This window comes from Rhineura floridana, chromosome 10 (genome assembly GCF_030035675.1).
Source record: "Rhineura floridana isolate rRhiFlo1 chromosome 10, rRhiFlo1.hap2, whole genome shotgun sequence".
Taxonomy (NCBI): Eukaryota; Metazoa; Chordata; class Lepidosauria; order Squamata; family Rhineuridae; genus Rhineura; species Rhineura floridana.
Window position 1 is genome coordinate 14,281,505 of NC_084489.1, and position 17,556 is coordinate 14,299,060.

Consider the following 17,556-nt stretch of genomic DNA (forward strand, 5'->3'; position numbering starts at 1 on the left):
CCAGGACTGGGTCTTTCATGATGCCCGGTGGGGGGGGGGAGCACGAGAGTACAGTAGGGCCCCGCTTATACGGTGGGTTAGGGACCAGGCCCCCGCCGTAAAGTGGAAATCGCTGTAAAGCTGAACCCATTTACTTTAATGGGTCGTGTCGTGCGAAAATGCCGCAAAATGGCAAAATCGGCTTTAAAACGGGGAATTTCCCCTGATTGAAAGCCGCTGCATCAGTGGAACGCCGTAAAGCAGGGCCCTACTGTAGTCGATAAGACAGACATCCTGGCATTGGTAATCTAATTAGCAAGGTATGTGTGGGGTTGTTGCACACTTCCAGGCCCAGTTTCGTTTTGAGTATGGAGGTGGAAACTGTGTAGATGTGGTTGATCAAAGGGAGAAGAAATTTTGAGTTAAGCAAAGCTCTGCTTTTATAAAACCTAAGAAACATACAGATACTTTGAATGTCTGAGTGCCTGCACCAGTGGAATACTGGAGGAACTTGTAAAAGTTGCTGCAACAATATTTAGAACTGAGCATGTGGTGTGAAAGACTCCTTTTCCTAACATTTTGGCTTCTTGTTTTTCTCCACCCACCACATCTCTGAAATATATCATATATGTAATGGTTAATCATACTAAAAAATGTAAATAAGTTTATTTTGGTCAATGACCAGCAAAGGTTAACCATACTGCTGCCCTGACTTACTTTATGTTTGTTGCTATTTTGTGTTTTTATTATGTTTTTATATTGATTGTGTATTGTTATTGTTTTTATTATATTTGTAAGCTGTGCTGAGCTCTGTTTTTAACAGCAGAAGGGCAGGATATAAATCCTGTTAATCAATCAATAAATATTCCGTAGTGTTGGAAACTAGAGTCTAGGCATTTAAGGCTGAAAATGTTGCTTTTAAAAAAAAGATTTCTCACATCTTTCCCCAGTTTTTGGTGGTAATTCCTAGGCACAAAAACAAAACAACTGGACAATCTAAATATATGCAAATTAACCTGCCTGGATTTGTGGAACTGGAATATGGCAACCCTAATATTTACACACATTCCAACCAGAGCTTAGGATGGAGGGATTCAAGGCATCAGCAATCAAATATCCAGCTTTTCCATCAGTATTATAGGAGGCATCCCAAAGCCATCGTGCAGAGAGCGAGCCTCTCTGCCTGCCTCCAGTTCCCAGCTGTTCTCTAGAGTCTAGACACTCTAAAAACACTCAAAGCACAAACCTCTGCTACCCGCCAGGAAGGGGGTGGGGAAAGCTCTCCTGCAGAGTTTAAAATGACAAAAGGATCTTCCTGGCTCATTCACCAGTTGCTGGGCACCTGAAAGACCCTTTAGCAACCTGGCCACGCTATTAGCTTAACAAAAGAAATTCATCTGGCCAGCAGAGCCAGCCCCAAGGCACAGGATTCCAAATTAGAGGCTGGAAGGGGATCCACAGGAATAATCCATTCCAACCCCAAACTCACAACGTTACATAGAAGTAAGCCCCATCGAGCCTAGTGGGACTTACATCTGAGTAAACGTGCATTGAATTGTGCTCCATTTCACACCAACTAATTGGGTTTAAATATGTGTATTGAAAAAAAGCGAATAGTCTAAAAACTGCCATATGTTCTTTCCCACATGACATATAATGTTTTTGGGGATTGGCACAGATTGTGTGAGGTTCATTTTTTTTTAGGCACTGTAGGATTAACACTTTTTAAAAGGTTGACCTAGATTTTTGAGGACAAATACATTTTTAACTGCAGATTTTTCTTCAAGGAAGAATTTTCAAAAGATATCTTTATCTATGTATATATCAGAGAGGGAGGGAGAAGGAATAACAGATATAATTATAGAGACATATTATATCGGCCAATGTGCCAATAAAAACAGATTTTTAGAGATACATTAACATTCACCTTGAAAATCAGACATCAATGTTTTTAATTACCAGATGGTATTGTTTTCCCTCCCAGAATGCAGTGTGATCATGCTACTCCTGTGGAGCGGTGCTTGTTTTGATGGAGAACATCTATCTGTCTCCAAGAATCCTGCCTTGTCACAGCTGCCTCCTTTGATCTGGGGCTTATGTGTGATCATGAGCAAATCGGGAAAAGCTGGGCACCAGACCACATGGAGCTGTTCGACTGAGGGGAAAACTTTGTTTATGCATTGCCACATAGCCCTCAAGAAGACTTGCTATCTTCCCAGTACTTTTAAATTGACCTTCTGTCAGAATGGTTGCTGCTTGTTTTGGAAAGAAAAGGGTTAAAGGCTATCCTAGAGATACTCAGAAGTTTCCTTGTGGCTCTTTCACTTTAGCTTATAAATGTTTAAAGTGCCATGGTGTAAACTTATCACTTGGTAAGCTGAAGTAAATTTGTTGTTTAGACTACAGTCTAAACTGAACAGGGCACATGGGTCACCTGCTCACAATCTTCCCCACTAGGATGAGATGCACTGGGTTTCTGTTTAAATGACAGTAACTATTTCTAAATGTGCCTATGTATAAATTAGCTTAGGCAATTCCATGCCCCCTTTTTTGGCAATGTATAAGTCAATGTGTAAGCCTTGACATTTTTCTGAGTAGAGTGGGGCAGGATTAGGCTGTAAATTCACTCTCTCTTTTCTGTTTCCTCCCTCCCAATTCCTTTAAGGAGCTCAGGACAGGTAGGCTAGGCTGGAAGACAATGACTGCCTCAAAGCCACACCTCATGAATGCCCTGACTGAGCTGGAATTTTACTCTGGTCACTTTGCTCCAAGTCCCACACTCTATCCACTTACACCATATGGTATGTCACGTTTCTTAGCAGAGTTTCCCTTCCCAGAATTTTTATTCGGGAGGAATGTTTACAAATGCTATTTATTAGATTGCTCAAGTCTTTGGGCAAAAAACATATGGTGACATAGCATGCTATTTCTTTTGCAAACAGAACATTTTCAAAATAAATGTGAACCCCGAAAATTTTTCTTATACATTTGATTCTAGTTCTTGCTAAGAAGATCTGCTTTTAAGTTTGTATTTCAAGAGAATGCATTTCCCAGTGAGGAAGGAGATTTTTTTTTCAGCCTGAGGGTGACATTCCCTCCTAGGGAACACCTGGGGGCTCCTTTCCAGTGATGGGTAGAGCCGCAGCAATAGTGGGTAGGTTAATGGATACCACTCTTAACTTGTACAGTTGGCTAAATTGCAGCCACACAAAAGCCAATCATTTCTTACACCCCCCTGCGCCCATCCACATGCATGCACCTCCCCACAATCCTCTCCAGCTTGCATGCAGGCAAGCAAGAAGCATTATCACAGTTCAAGGACACATACAGGCCAGGCAAAGGCGCTTAAAGAGGGTGCAGAGCAGGATGAGTAAGAGGTGTGGCCCGAGGTTGGGTGTGGCCGGATAGAGAGGCCTGAAGGGCTGCATTTGGCCCCCGGAGCCTGACGTTCTGTACTATAGGATAGCTCACAAAACTATTATAGAGGATAACACAGACCAAACAGATTTTCCTTTGTGACTGCTTCATGGTGCAGAATCTTAAAAAATATATATTGGTAGGGTATTAAGGCATTCCCACAGAGCAGAGTGTTGTAAGAGTTCCATCTACTGGCTAATGTGAAGAAAGAGACTGTCCAAAAAATGCACAAACTTTTTAATACTGAGGAAGTAGCAAGTTTAATCTTTTTTTCTTATCTCATACTGTTGCCAGCTGACCAGAATAAGCAGCCTGCCATGCTCTTCTCCCATTAACAGCTTCACGTCCACAAAACAAAAGGAGGATTTGTTTTCACAGCATTAAGCATTATTGATAGCGTCTGTAGGTTGCTAAAGGCACAGGAAAAGTGGATTGCTGAAAAGTTAGTGACTCTGTTAGATGGGCATGATCATGCTCTGGAAAAGGAGGAAGATGTTGGCATACCATTGTGATGTATCATAGGTGATGCTCATCTGACATCCATCGTTGTTTTGCCATTCTGGTGATAGAGAGATGATGTATTTTATCTAGAGCTTTGTCATCTGGAGCCTTCCTACATCGAGAACTCATGTGGGGCATAACAAATACAGATGGTTTCTTGTTGACTATCCGCGTGTTGTGTTTTTGCTATCTTATTGCTCTGAATGATACTGAAATTTGGGGTGGTTCCAGACTCTCACTATTTTCAGCTGGGATTCAGTTACATCCCAGCAAATTCAGGCTGTGTATTTAAAGCTGATTTGGAACTCTTGCAAAACAGACTTGCTTCCCCAAAAGATTCAATAGGAAAATGCACTATAAAGTGTGGGATAATCCTTGCATGGTGCAACTTCTAACCTCCCTGCAAACCAGTCAGAGTGAATGCTCATTAAATAGCTGCTGGTGCCTAATCTCTCTGTAAACATATCAGGCTGAATGTTCATAGAATAGGTTGAAGCGACCTTGGATAAAAGAGTGCTGATGGGTTAGAATGACAAGTTATATGTTCCTTAATAGTCAATGGATGTCTCTTAATGAGATCTATTGAAAATGGTTTCTTGAAATATTTCTGGAATGTTTTGAATGGAGAAAACCATTTGGGCACAGTGATACCTCCTTCAACTAAAGAAAATAGGGTTAGGTGACAGCTGATAGCATCTTGCAGGTCAGACATCTGGTGGTCTGATGAGGGGTAGCAGGTCTCCTGCCTACTAGGAGTAATTAAGCTGCTTATCTTTCTTTTTTAAATAAATAACTCATACATTATAAAACACCAAGAGTCTTCACTGATCTCGCTTTTCATAGGAAAGCTTCTCCTGGAACTTTTCACCAGTTGTGGAAGTGGCAACCATGTAACAATATTTTTTTTTGGTCTACAGGCAAACGGATCAAAATACCTCGGGGTATGTTCCTGTGAAATTGTCCAAAGCAGACCTGTCCATATATAGACCATTTAGATCATTTGAGGAGACCTTGTTGGTAGCCCCACACTCTATGGACATTCATTTGGTAGTGATTTTCTGTTGCCACCTTTGCACTTTGGAATTGTCTTCCTTCTGCCATGTGGGATGCTTTCTCTGTTATCTGTTTAACATGCCTTTTAAAGGCCTCTTTATTTACCTAGGCTTTGCCTGAGCACTAAATTTGGTTGTTGAACCTGGACCCTGTATCTGGCCATATTGACTTCTTTTTATGTTATTAAAATGATGTGGGGATTAATGATTACATATTTTTTTTATAGATTTTGCTACTTACAGATTTTTTTAAAAAAATTAAACAGGTTATAAATGTTCATAAATTAAAGCACAAAACTGAGAATAATAATGCAGCACAGATTTTGATTCCAAGAGTTGTATCCAAGAGTTGTATCCATGCAATGGGACTTCTCCTGCCTCTCCTCTCCTTGCATGCCCCCCAGGTCTGCTGCAGACGGTTTCCCAACCCCCTTGGAACAGATTTTGAGGGCACATGGGGGGCCATCGGGGAGAAGAGAGGAAGGGACTGTTCGGTTGTAAAAGCAGAAGTCTGTTGCGTGAGTGAAATGGTAGTGCTGGATACAACCTAAGGATTAAAAATGCTGCTCACCATTGGCCTCATGGGAAGCATGAGTTTCAGATGCGTGTCTTGATATTGTTTGAAATATACCAATTTTAAATAAGAGCTATATTTTGTCTTTCAGTTGCAAATGAGACGGGGGACAAGAATGCCCGGCCACTTTCAAGATTTGCCCGTAAGTATTATTCTAGCATTGTCAGTTGACTTCCTGAAATTTGCAGTTCAATTCACTAGAACTCCAGGCTTCCTAGAAACCACACTACATGCCTAGGAAGGAGATATTCCAATTTCTGGAAGCTTGAAGTAGCAAAAAAAGCAGTTTACACCCTCTTGGCCATCTTATCTGTACTCTGTCCTTCCTCCCTCCTTTCTGCGTTCATGCCAGTAGGTCCATCTGTGAAGTCTCTCCGTGGAAGATGCCTCCACTATTGGGAGAAAGCCCAGTCCTCCCTGAATACCACTTCATCCCATTCCCTGCCTGGTCCCAATTTGGCATTCCCAGCTGGAGATCAGTGAAGAATCAATAAGTATATAGTTTTAAACTATAAGAAAGGAATATTCATAGCTCTCCCCAGGACACTGTGTACTGACCTTAAGGAGGCCACCCTTAAACACAGGAGCTTCAACTCTGTTGCTAAAAGCCCACTTATTTTCCAAGGCCTTTGCTAGTCACCTTTGAACTATTTGCCATTGATCTAGAGGCTGCCATTTTTTTGAAACTGTAATTTTATTATACTTCTGTTTTGTATACTGTCTTGATATTGCATATGAACGGTGGTATATAAATATTCTAGGGAGACTGCAATTTGACACCAGTGAATTTCAATACATCAAGAGGTTCAGTGTTATCATTTGTGGTTTGAACTGGCAGATTGGATCTTACCAGTGCCAGGATGCCTGTGTTATCATTTGTGTGTGTGTGTGTGAATGGCCGCAGTTAATAAAGCATGTGTACTTTTCTGCATTTCCTTTCCTTCTGACTTTATAATCACCCTCCCAATCAAGTATGTATATACCTGCTACACAGGATAACACTTTGTGCAACTGATGAAGCTTATGCCATAACAAATTTGTTAGTCTTTAAGGCTCTCAAGTCTCTACAAGACTCTTTGCTGTTTTTGCTGCAATGGCTATCCCTTTGCAACTCGTTCAGTGAATGTCTTGGATACAATATTCCCCATGGCCACATGGTGGCAATGTAACCATATGTTGCATGCCGTGGCTTGCAATGATTCATTCCATATATGTGGTGGGGCTTTGAGGTTTTTATTTTTGAACAACACCTGTTCAAGATCCAAGGAACATTACTTCTGAAATTTGGGTGGACAAAACTATGTAGCATAAGAGTGTTCTTATAGGGAGAAAAAATATATAAAACATATAGCGATAAAGCACACCTCAAAGAGCTCTCTGGGTTCTCTCCTATTAAATTCTGTGAGCAGATAAATGATTAACATTTACTAACCACCAAAAGGGGGCAAAAAAGAGTGAACTTGTACGTTTGATAGGCAAGTAAGTGCTGATTGATCCAATCAATCATTTATTTGTCAGAATTAAAAGTCAAAATCCCAGCAGTAAATAACTTAAAATCCTTTGCTGTAGGTTCTCCTAGGGAAAATAAATTGAAAATGTGGGATTTTTTGACTATACTACTCATTTATGCTAAACCTTACTATATCACAAATGCAACATGAAAAGCAAGTGAAGGAATACCTTGTTTTGGAAGCACCAACTTTCCTATTGCCTTTCCTTATTAAGCAGGGAGCAGCCTTTTTTTCTGGCCCAGCAATGGGGTAAATCCACACTAGGAACGGAATGATCTGTTAGTTTCGGTTCTTTCAGATTCTCATTTTTCTAATCTTAAATTTGTATCTCCACATTTCTGCAGCAATTTGCGATTTTATTTTTTAAAATCCTCATGAAAATTCTTTGGCATTTTAGTGCAAATTTCTCACAATACACACATTTTTGTTCAGTTTTGACTAATGTACACATTTTTGCAAGCAATTTGTATGTATGTTATTTTCACCAGTATATTCATTTCATGCACACTTTCCCCTAATACATGCATTTTTGTAAACATTGCTTGGTTGGAGACCTGCATCACAAAATTAAATTTGGATAAGTGTGCATTTTGAAGGATGGCTGTGTTTTGTTCTCATATAGTTTTGGAAAGTGTGAATTTGCTAAATTAGGCTTTAAATACAAACTAAATTGAATTTCTCCCCCCAAACCACACCTGCCCAATGATGTGGGTGGGCACATACCAAGACCATTCCTCATTCACCTGGGCATGTGCAAGGAGGAAAAGACATGGATAACCTGACAAGAGGAGGGTTTTCAAATGTGTCTCATGTAACTACACCAACAGAATGTGAACAACAGGATTTAGAATCAATCTAGATTGAAAGCATGTTGAGGACTAAGGATGGGGAAAACATTTGATTCAGTTCACATTTAAAGCTGACTGTCAAATTCACACTTTCCAAAACAATTTGGGAACTGAAACACAGCCATCCTTTGAAATATGCACTCATCCAAATTTTTTCCATTCAGTTCTTCAACTAAACTGTGTTTACAAAAATGCATATATTAGGGGGAAATGTGCATAAAAATGAATATATTAGTGAAAATATAGAAAAATGCATTGTATTAGGATGAATTGTTTGCAAAAATATGTACATTAGTCAGAACTGCAAAAAAAAAAGTGTTTGTTAGGAGAAATTCACACTAAAATGCTGAGGAATTTTCATGAGGTTTTTAAAAATAAAAGCCACAAATTGCTGCAGAAATTTGGAGAATTGAATTTGATTTGAAAAATGACAAACAGAGAGGACTGAAATTGACACTTTCAGGTATGATATATGCCTCAGGTACTGTATGGGTACCTGCTCTACACGATGGTATAAACAGCAGCTGGGAAATGATTTTATTTGGAAAAATAGCATGAAGAGGGCCCCCTCCCATGCTGTGGCTCCTATCTGATTTTGCAAGAGATCTTGTTTGTGTGGTTCTTCTGTATCACATCTACTCTGGCTCTTGGGCAGTGATTCATAGAGGTAGTATACACAAGAGTATCTCTGTTTTTCACCTTTGAAATATTGGGCTTGAAGTTGTTAGTGGAAGAGCAACTCTGCTTCCAGACTTCTAATATTTCTCAGCTAAGTGGGCAGCTCTCCTTTTCCCCAGCATTGAATGGAGGAGGGTGGCAATTTTCACTCAGACATTGACGTGTGAGGGGGAACAGGTTAAATACTCCCAACCCTCTGCATTCCCAATCATGATTCCGCCCCTCACACACTGCAATTTAGGGAGGCCATAGAGAAGAGAAACAGATATAAGGCAATGTTATTTGGAAAGGGAGGGGTTAAAGTGATAGAGTTAATTTCTAGAGAGAAGAGGCAGACCAAAGCGAAGGAAATGGCTAGAGCACAATCTGGTTAGAGCAATTTAATTAGCCAGAATGGCAGCTCAATAAGCCATCGACACCTGGGCATTTCATTGAATGAAAAAAGATGGACTTTCTGAACTCGGGGGGGGGGGGCGGAAGTAAGCCAAACAGATAACATATGAGAGGGGGATGATTTCTTCATGACTTTGTGCAGATGCCCTGTAAACAGTGAGCGAATGAAGGATGAGTAAATTCTCGGTGTGGAAGCAGCCTCTGTTGAGTTGGGTAGAGCCCCCAAGTATTCCCTTGCTTTCATTTGGAGTATTTCCAAGTTTCAGTCGGGGGGAAAATGAAACATTCCTCAAGTAAAAAAAACCACACATCTGCCCCAGCCTACACTGCCCTCCTGCCACTCCCAAAGGCATTGCTGCCACCACCAATCCCAACTGGCCAAATGCACTCCTCCTTCCCACCCCCTCTTTCTTAACAGGAGAGGTAGCACTGTTGAGAGGCAAAAAGCAGGGTTTTCTCTCTGTCCGTCTGTCTCTCTCCCTCTTCTCCATTGTCACCCTGGCAAGCACTTTTCCTTCCTCAGGGTAAGTTCTGGAAAAACCCATTTCAGTAAAACACAAAATGGGGGGGGGGAAGCTGGCCACAGACGGTGTTGATTCTGTACCATTCACATCATCATCACCCCTTTCCCTGGCTGCAGAGCAGTTACCCTTTTGCAAGTTCTCCAAATTTTTATAAAGAAAAATGAGCTGTAAATGTTTAATGAATCAATAAGTGGATCAATCATGTTTCCATTAAAAAACCAGGATGCTGCATGAACGTATAAACAAAGGAAAAAAACCAATAATGTGGCATTTAAAAAAAAGTTGGACATCCCACCTGATGCATGGAGGAGGAGCGAGACTGAGAGCAACAGCCATCGTTTGATCCAGAGTAATGCACAGCACTGTCATGATGCCAAATAAGCCCTCTTGCCACATTATTGCATGTGAAGGGTGTCCAAGCAAATAAAGGGTGGTGGGGCCGGTCTCCAATGTTGCACCAGCTCCAACCCCCCCCCCCAAATCTCCATGCATTGAGAAAATAAGGTCTGCAGAGATGGTGGTGGCTGATCTTATTGAGGGTCCTGCATGCAATTGGGCGCCTTGTGCAATCTGGTCTACCGATCAAATTGAATGCCTCTATGAGTACAGCTGGTTTCCTCTTCAAACCTTTTCTCGATGCACAGAGGTCAGGGGTTGGAGCCAGGTGTCGGGGTGGGTTGGGGCCACACTGTTGTTGTTATGTGCCTCCAAGTCGACTGCTGGGACCCTGCTCCCAAAAAAAGTAAGGGATCTAAGACCCCCAGGACCCCGGACAACTACACCCCTTCTGGCAGACACACAAAGTGATGTTTACAACACGCACTTCCTTATGGCAATTTACTGTGGATTTGGTGCTGCTCTTGCCTGCATGCTTTGAGCAGCATCCGCACAATGCCATCCTCATCAAAAGGACGTCGTACGTTATTTTCCCACGTAATATGTTGACACCTGTTAGCTCTAGAGAGCCACCTCCAGCAGTATTTGGCACTAATTGCAAACCAACTCAGGGGCAGCCCCCAATAGAATGCACTGCAGTAATCAGCTCTTGTCGTTACCAGCGCATGGGCCACTGTGGCCAGATTATCACTGCCAGGAACAGTCACAGCTGAACATACCAGCCAAAGTCTTGAGCCTGCAGTGACAAAGATGAATCAGTGAGTCACCCAGAACAGGAAAATAGCCTATTTCCAAGTCCTAGGACCACCCACGGGGCCTCAGTCGTGCCAGGATTCAATCTCAGTTTATTGGCTCTCATCCAGCCCACCACAGCATCCAGACACCAGCTCAGGATTTATACATCGACTCCTGATTCAGATATTACAGAAAAGCAGAGCTGAGTATGGAACCCGCCTGTTAGAAATTACTCTTGTCCCATAGTCATGACATTCCATTTTCCCCTTCCTCCTACTAATAGCAGCCAATGATGCAAAGCAAAAGCAGAGTAATGAAGAATGCCATGTCAGAGCACACCAAGTAAATGTTGCAAACAATTACCAAGTGGGAAGAGTTGCTGTTTTCAGTAACAGCCTCACATTTAGCATAATGTTTAGTTGACCATGAGGCTAAGACATTGGTAAAGGATAGAAAGGAACGATCATTATCAAATGTGGGCATAGCAGGTGACCAGTCCCCAAGCCAACCCCAACATAAGAGTCAAGAATAGTGCAAGGAGGTTGATAAACCTCCTTGTTTTGTTGGCTGCCTAGGACTGCAAAAACAAGGATATTCTCAATCACCTATCAGGATCCAGCAGGAATGGATGAATCTGTCAATTTCAGTTTCTCTCATATTTTCATTTTTCCAATCTTATATTCAGTTCGCCATATTTCTGCATCACTTTGCGATTATTATTGTTACATATAAATCATATAAATTACAATAAATCATTGTTGCTGTTATGTGCCTTCAAGTCGATTACAACTTATGGCGACCCTATGACCTCCAATAGCATCTGTTATAAACCACCCTGTTCAGATCTTGTAAGTTCAGGTCTGTGGCTTCCTTTATGGAATTAGAGAGTGGCCTTCCTTGCTTTATTGCTTGGCCTTCCTCTTTTTCTACTCAATTCTGTTTTTCCTAGCATTATTATCTTTTCTAGTGAATCATGTCTTCTCACTATGTGTCCAAAGTATGATAACCTCAGTTTCATCATTTTAGCTGCTAGTGATAGTTCTGGTTAAATTTGTTCTAACACCCAATTATTGGTCTTTTTCGCAGTCCATGGTATGAGCAAAGCTCTCCTCCAACACCACATTTCAAATGAGTTGATTTTTCTCTTATCCACTTTTTTCACTAGCAAATTTCACATTCATACATAGAGATCGGGAATACCATGGTCTGAATGATCTTGACTTTAGTGTTCAGTGATATATCTTTGCATTTGAGGACCTTTTCTAGTTCTCTCATAGCTGCCCTCCCCAGTCCTAGCCTTCTTCTGATTTCTTGTCTCCATTTTGGTTAATGACTGTGCCAAGGTATTGATAATCCTTGACAAGTTCAGTGTCCTCGTTGTCAACTTTAAAGTTACATAAATCTTCTGTTGTCATTACTTTAGTCTTCTTGACGTTCAGCTGTAGCCCTGCTTTTGTGCTTTCCTCTTTAACTTTCATCAGCATTCATTTCAAATCATTACTGGTTTCTGCTAAGAGTATGGTATCGTCTGCATATCTTAAATTATTGATATTTCTCCCTCCAATTTTTACATCCCCTTCATCGTGGTCCAATCCTGCTTTCCGTATGACATGTTCTGCATATAGATTAAACAAATAGGGTGATAAAATATACCCGTTTCTCCATATTCTGTCCTAACAGTAGCCTTTTGTCCAGAGTGTAGGTTGCGCATCAGGACAATCAGATGCTGTGGCTCCCCCATTTCTTTTAAAGCATTCCATAGTTTTTCATGATCTACACAATCAAAGGCTGTAATCTATAAAGCACAGGGTGATTTTCTTCTGAAATTCTTTGGTCCATTCCATTATCCAACATATGTTTGCGATATGATCTCTGGTACCTCTTCCCTTTCTAAATCCAGCTTGGACATTTGGCATTTCTCACTCCATATATGGTCAGAGCCTTTGTTGTAGAATCTTGAGCATGACTTTACTTGCATGGGATATTAAAGCAATAGTTCAATAATTACTGCATTCTCTGGGATCCCCTTTCTTTGGAATTGGGATGTATATGGAACTCTTCCAGTGTGTGGGCCATTTTTTAGTTTTCCATATTTCTTGACAGATTTTTGTCAAAATTTGGACAGATTCAGTCTCAGTAGCTTGTAGCAACTCTATTGGTATGTAATCTATTGCTGGTGATTTGTTTCTTCCAAGTAATTTAAGAGCAGCTTTTACCTCACTTTCTAAAATTTCTGGTTCTTCATCATATGGTTCCTTCGTGAATGAATCTGTCACCCTGACATCTCCTTTATAGAGTTCTCCAGTGTATTGCTTCCATGTTCCTTTTATTTCATCTGGTTTACCATTGCCTTCCTCTGAGTTTGGATGCATCTTAGTCTGGTGTTTCAGCTTTGACCATTCCGCCTTGGGTGCCCCTGCTAGGAGTCTAGCCTCTTGGTCTAGACTCCTGACGGCATTGCTCTTAGCTTCTTCAACACTCTCAAACCCCCTCACCACGTTAATGGGGGGCATACTACTTTCATGCAATACTATGTTAAGGGGGCTACCATTTAGACTGACTGTACAGTGTCTATGTGTGTGGGGGAGGGGGATGCAATTGGGGCAGCAGACCCTACCCTTGACTTCCATGCATTCATGATCTGTTCTGCACAAGAGTCTATAGGTAGATGTACTTTGCACAAGAGTCTATAGGTAGACTTACTGTTGTGCCAGTTCCAGTGTGTCTCCAACTCTCTTTTCTGAAAATGGGGGCACATAACACTAGTCAAACTCTGCCCTTTTTTACTCTAAAACCCTGGACAGATCAGCTTGAGTGTTTTTTTGAGAACAAAAATCAGCTTCAGGCAGATTTTGCACCTGACTGGCAGATCAACCTGTTTGTTTTCCAGGTGTGGCCAATGGAAATGCTTTGCTGCACGTTCAGGCAGAGACAGTGACTGGTCCAACACTTTGTTATGGGCAGTCCTGAAAGATTTGAAGTCAGCAATGGGGAAGGGAGGTGTGGCTAGCGGAGGGCAGAGTCACTTCAAAATGCAGCCAGAAAAGCCATTCTGACTGCTTTTGAAACGACTAGGGAACCCACAGCTTATGTTTGTTCACTTTACCCTGTGCATGAATAAGTGCATGAATAGAGCTCATACCTTAAATGGCAAAGCTGGCAATAGTCTAGGTACACTGCCACCTCTTCTATTTAAATATTTCATCTGCCTTCATCCTAAGTTTATTTTTTCCTCTCTCTCACCACTCCCCTCTTCACAAGTTTGCAGCATGACATGTCTAACAGTTAAGTTATTCCAATTAAGATCTAAGTGGAAGAGTTAAAACTATATCAAAGCCGAGCATTTTCATATGTGGAAGCCAATGACAACTCTCAGCTCCTAGCAAAGTCTTTCCCATTCACTCCCATTATGAGAGGAACATTGAGCAAAAGATGCTGAACGTTAACTGAAGCAAAAAAGTATGAATGGTAATTGCAGCAGAAGGCAGTACCTCTGGAACAGCAAAGTGAAATTTGTGTTTTTCTTAAAAGAAAAATAAGCTAAAATTTCACATTTTCCAAATCTTGGGGAATTTCTAACCTGCAGTTTTCATGCCGCAAGCATTTGCTAGGTATATTTCTACAAGAAGATTGTCACATGTTCTTCATAAACTATTTTTATATATGATGGCCTTCTAAGCCACGGTTTTATTTATTATGTATAGCCATAACCCTGCATCTCCACTATAAGTAGGGAAAAATCATTGCATGAAATCACCCAAAGCCAAAGTGCTTGTGAATTTTAATTATTAAAAGGGATTCTTTCCCAGCGATCAGTAGATATATTAGAAGGACTCCATATTCATAGGTTAATGCTGCATTTGATTCTTTAATAAAAACTGTAGCAATGGATAGTAGGCAATTTCTGTTGACACTATCACAATGTCAGCAATGATAGCGTTTGCAGATTTGCAGCTTGAATATTAGATCCCATTCCCTTTCTCCAAGTTTAATACTGAGACTAACGATAAGCATGCCATGAGATTCTGCGTGGGCAAATGCAGAGGCAGAAGCAATGTCTACTGCCTTTTTTCAGTTCTCTGAAGAAATGTGTTTTCACATTCATTTGTCTTCTTTTCCATCTAGGGTCAAAATCTCAGAATTGCCTGTGGAACACTATTATTGGTGGGCTTACAGGGAATCTTAAGGAAAAACAGAAACCAACCATCATCTTTGACCCAAGGCCGCCTGAAGAAATCTTAGCGGATGAGCTGCCCCCAGTGGAGAGCCCTGAAGCACTTGTGAAAACCTCATTCAGGTTTGACAGATACAGATGTGCATTGCTTAAGCTTGATTTTTCTTAAAGGTTGGCATACTGAAGCTTGGAAGTTCAAATGGGATAACTAATACTCTCCAGTGCCCTTGTTTTAAAAAATGACAAAAAGGGTAGTGAAAATATGACTGTTGACGTGCATTTTTTTATGTTGTAACCTAGAAAGATACAAATGCTAGAAAGACGAGCAAACCAAGCACATCTTTGTGCCAAATGTGGCGTTTGAAGGATGTGGCCTGCTGCTTTCATATTGTGATAAATCTTGTTATTTTAGAAGCATGTGATTGTGTGCCTGAAAGTTCAAGAATACATTTACTGGGTGATTGTTGTAGAGAGATCTGGCATACTGTGCCGAAATGGATTGCATTCTTGAAGGCACAGAAAAGGACAATTCAATAATACAATTTAGAAAGCAGTGAGAAAGGCTGTTGAACTACTGAAGCAATAAAGAAAATCTAAGGTTAGAAATCGTATCCATTTTGTAATGATGGGTATTACATTGTCTTTCAATAACCTTTCCCCCCCCGGCTCTTAGACATATTACTTTGCTGCATGGATTTTGCTTTGGTATATGCTTTGGTTTTCTTCTTTTATTTAAAGGAAGCATACAGCTCACTTTACTGTACTGTGAAAACCAGAAGTAGGTTGTTACTCTGTCGATCTTTACAATTTTATGGAGAGTTTGAGTGAAAAGAGTATTTTAAAAATGACAATGTTACTTGTTATTACATTGAGCGACAGTGTTGAACATCATCTTCGATGTAAAAGGGTTCTGGTGGGCTAACAATGGCCCAATGCAGAGCAGACATAATATTAACCAGGATGTTATCCTCTTGCCAGTGTTGAAGTAACTGCCAATGTAGTCAGTTTCTGTGTTTGGAATTGGGAGGGAGGGCACCATCTTGTTCTGGCAGCAGGTATCTCAAGTGGCAGGTGCTGGGCAATGACAGTGGCGTGTTGGGGGACAGGTGCTGTGTGTGCTGCCTGTGCAGCCTGCCCTGTGCCCCCTAGGCTAATGTGCTGTCCTAAGATATGATGGAGGACACTGGCCCATAGCCAGTGCTGAAGAATGATTCAGGTGCCAGTCTAGTCAACCTTTGGACATGGAATGGTAGGAGGGGTGCAAGCTTGTCTTTGCTTCAGACAGCAAAATGTCTTGGGCCAGCTCAACCCGGTGCGGTTTTGTGGTACAGAAGGAGCGGGAAGGTGCCCTGGAAATGCTGATTCTCCAGCAAATTTTTATTCTGGCCTGTGAGCAGCAGTATGTTTCTGACTATTTCAGATTTGCATTTGCAGAAGAATGAAGCATTAAAGTTCCACTAGAGGGCACAAAGTAATAATGGATAATACATCCAAATTATCTCCTGGCACAGGGTGATATATGCAAGAATGAGTCAATTTTCTGTTTCTGAAGTACTTCCTGCACTACTGGGTTGGGGTACAATTTCCGCTTGAAAGCTTTAAAGTTTCACCAATGTACTTTTTTCTTTTAAATTTCACTTTCATTTTTAATTTCAACTCAAAGCTTAATAACTACACTAATGGAACTATTTTTATTTTAAATATCACTTTTATTTTTAACATTTATTACATTTATGTCCCAAGCTTCCCTCAGAGAGGTCAGGGCAATATACTCAGGGCCGGCTCCAAAAGTTGGCCAGGTGGGGCCCTGGCCAAGGGCCCCTGGGACTACAGGGGCCCCTGAGGGGCTCCTCCGCTCCCCTTCCACAAATCGCGGCAGGATCGCTTCCACAGATTGCACGGCGAGAGCTCCAGAGCCCCCGCCATTCCCTTGCTTCAACCTACCTTTCTTGGCTGTTGTGCGGTTGCACGTGCAGTGCTGCCCTTAACCAAGATGGCGGCCGAGTTTCCCTAAGGGGCTGAAGCCTCTGCCACCATCTTGGCTGATGGCACACATGCGTGCTATGCATGCACATCCCTGCCATTAACCAAGATGGCGGCAGAGGCTTCAGCCCCTTAGGGAAACCTCGGCTACCATCTTGGTTAAGGGCAGCGCTGCACGAGCAACCTCACAATAGCCAAGAAAGGTAGGTTGAAGCAAGGGAATGGTGGGGGCTCCGAAGCTCTTACCGTGCAATCTGCAGTAGTGATCCTGCCACGAATCATGGAAGGGGAGCTCTGGGGCCTGGGTCAGGCTTGTGCCCAAGGGCCCCAGCATGTCTGGGGCCGCCCCTGAACATACTGTACATAATATTCCCCCTTTTATTGCCAAAACATCCATATGATGTAGGTTACTGACCTGAGGTTAACCAGTGAAGATTTCAATCTGGGTCTCCCTAGACCAAGCCCAGCACACTAACCACTTCACCCCACACTGTTTTGAAACAGTCATTTTTTTTTTTTTTGGAAATCAAAACAGCTTTAAATTGTTGTTTTGATAATGCCTGTGAAAGGTAAGTCAAATTCTGCTCCTGTTTTCACATGAAATCACACCTTTGTACTTTCTGGTACAGTATATCTTGAACAGTCTTGATACATGTTTTGCATTTAACGATAGGCACTGGGCTAAATTCTTGGCTATGGCTGGCAAACTGATGCGGCTCTCCATAGAACTTTGTCGTCTGGTGGCATATAAATGTGGCCAATAAATAAAAAATAAGTTGATGGACCCAACT

At 41.5% G+C, this 17,556-nt stretch overlaps 1 protein-coding gene across 3 annotated transcripts in view; it reads left to right on the forward strand.

Annotated features, from left to right (window-relative positions):
• PDE1C (phosphodiesterase 1C) overlaps positions 1-17,556 on the forward strand; it is a 376,890-nt gene that overhangs the window by 47,963 nt on the left and 311,371 nt on the right. For all 3 annotated transcript variants that reach the window (XM_061586904.1, XM_061586900.1, XM_061586901.1), the window contains exons 2-3: positions 5,615-5,665; positions 14,734-14,905. In XM_061586904.1, coding sequence (XP_061442888.1) covers positions 5,615-5,665; positions 14,734-14,905 — 223 coding nt within the window. The remainder of the gene's footprint in view (positions 1-5,614; positions 5,666-14,733; positions 14,906-17,556) is intronic.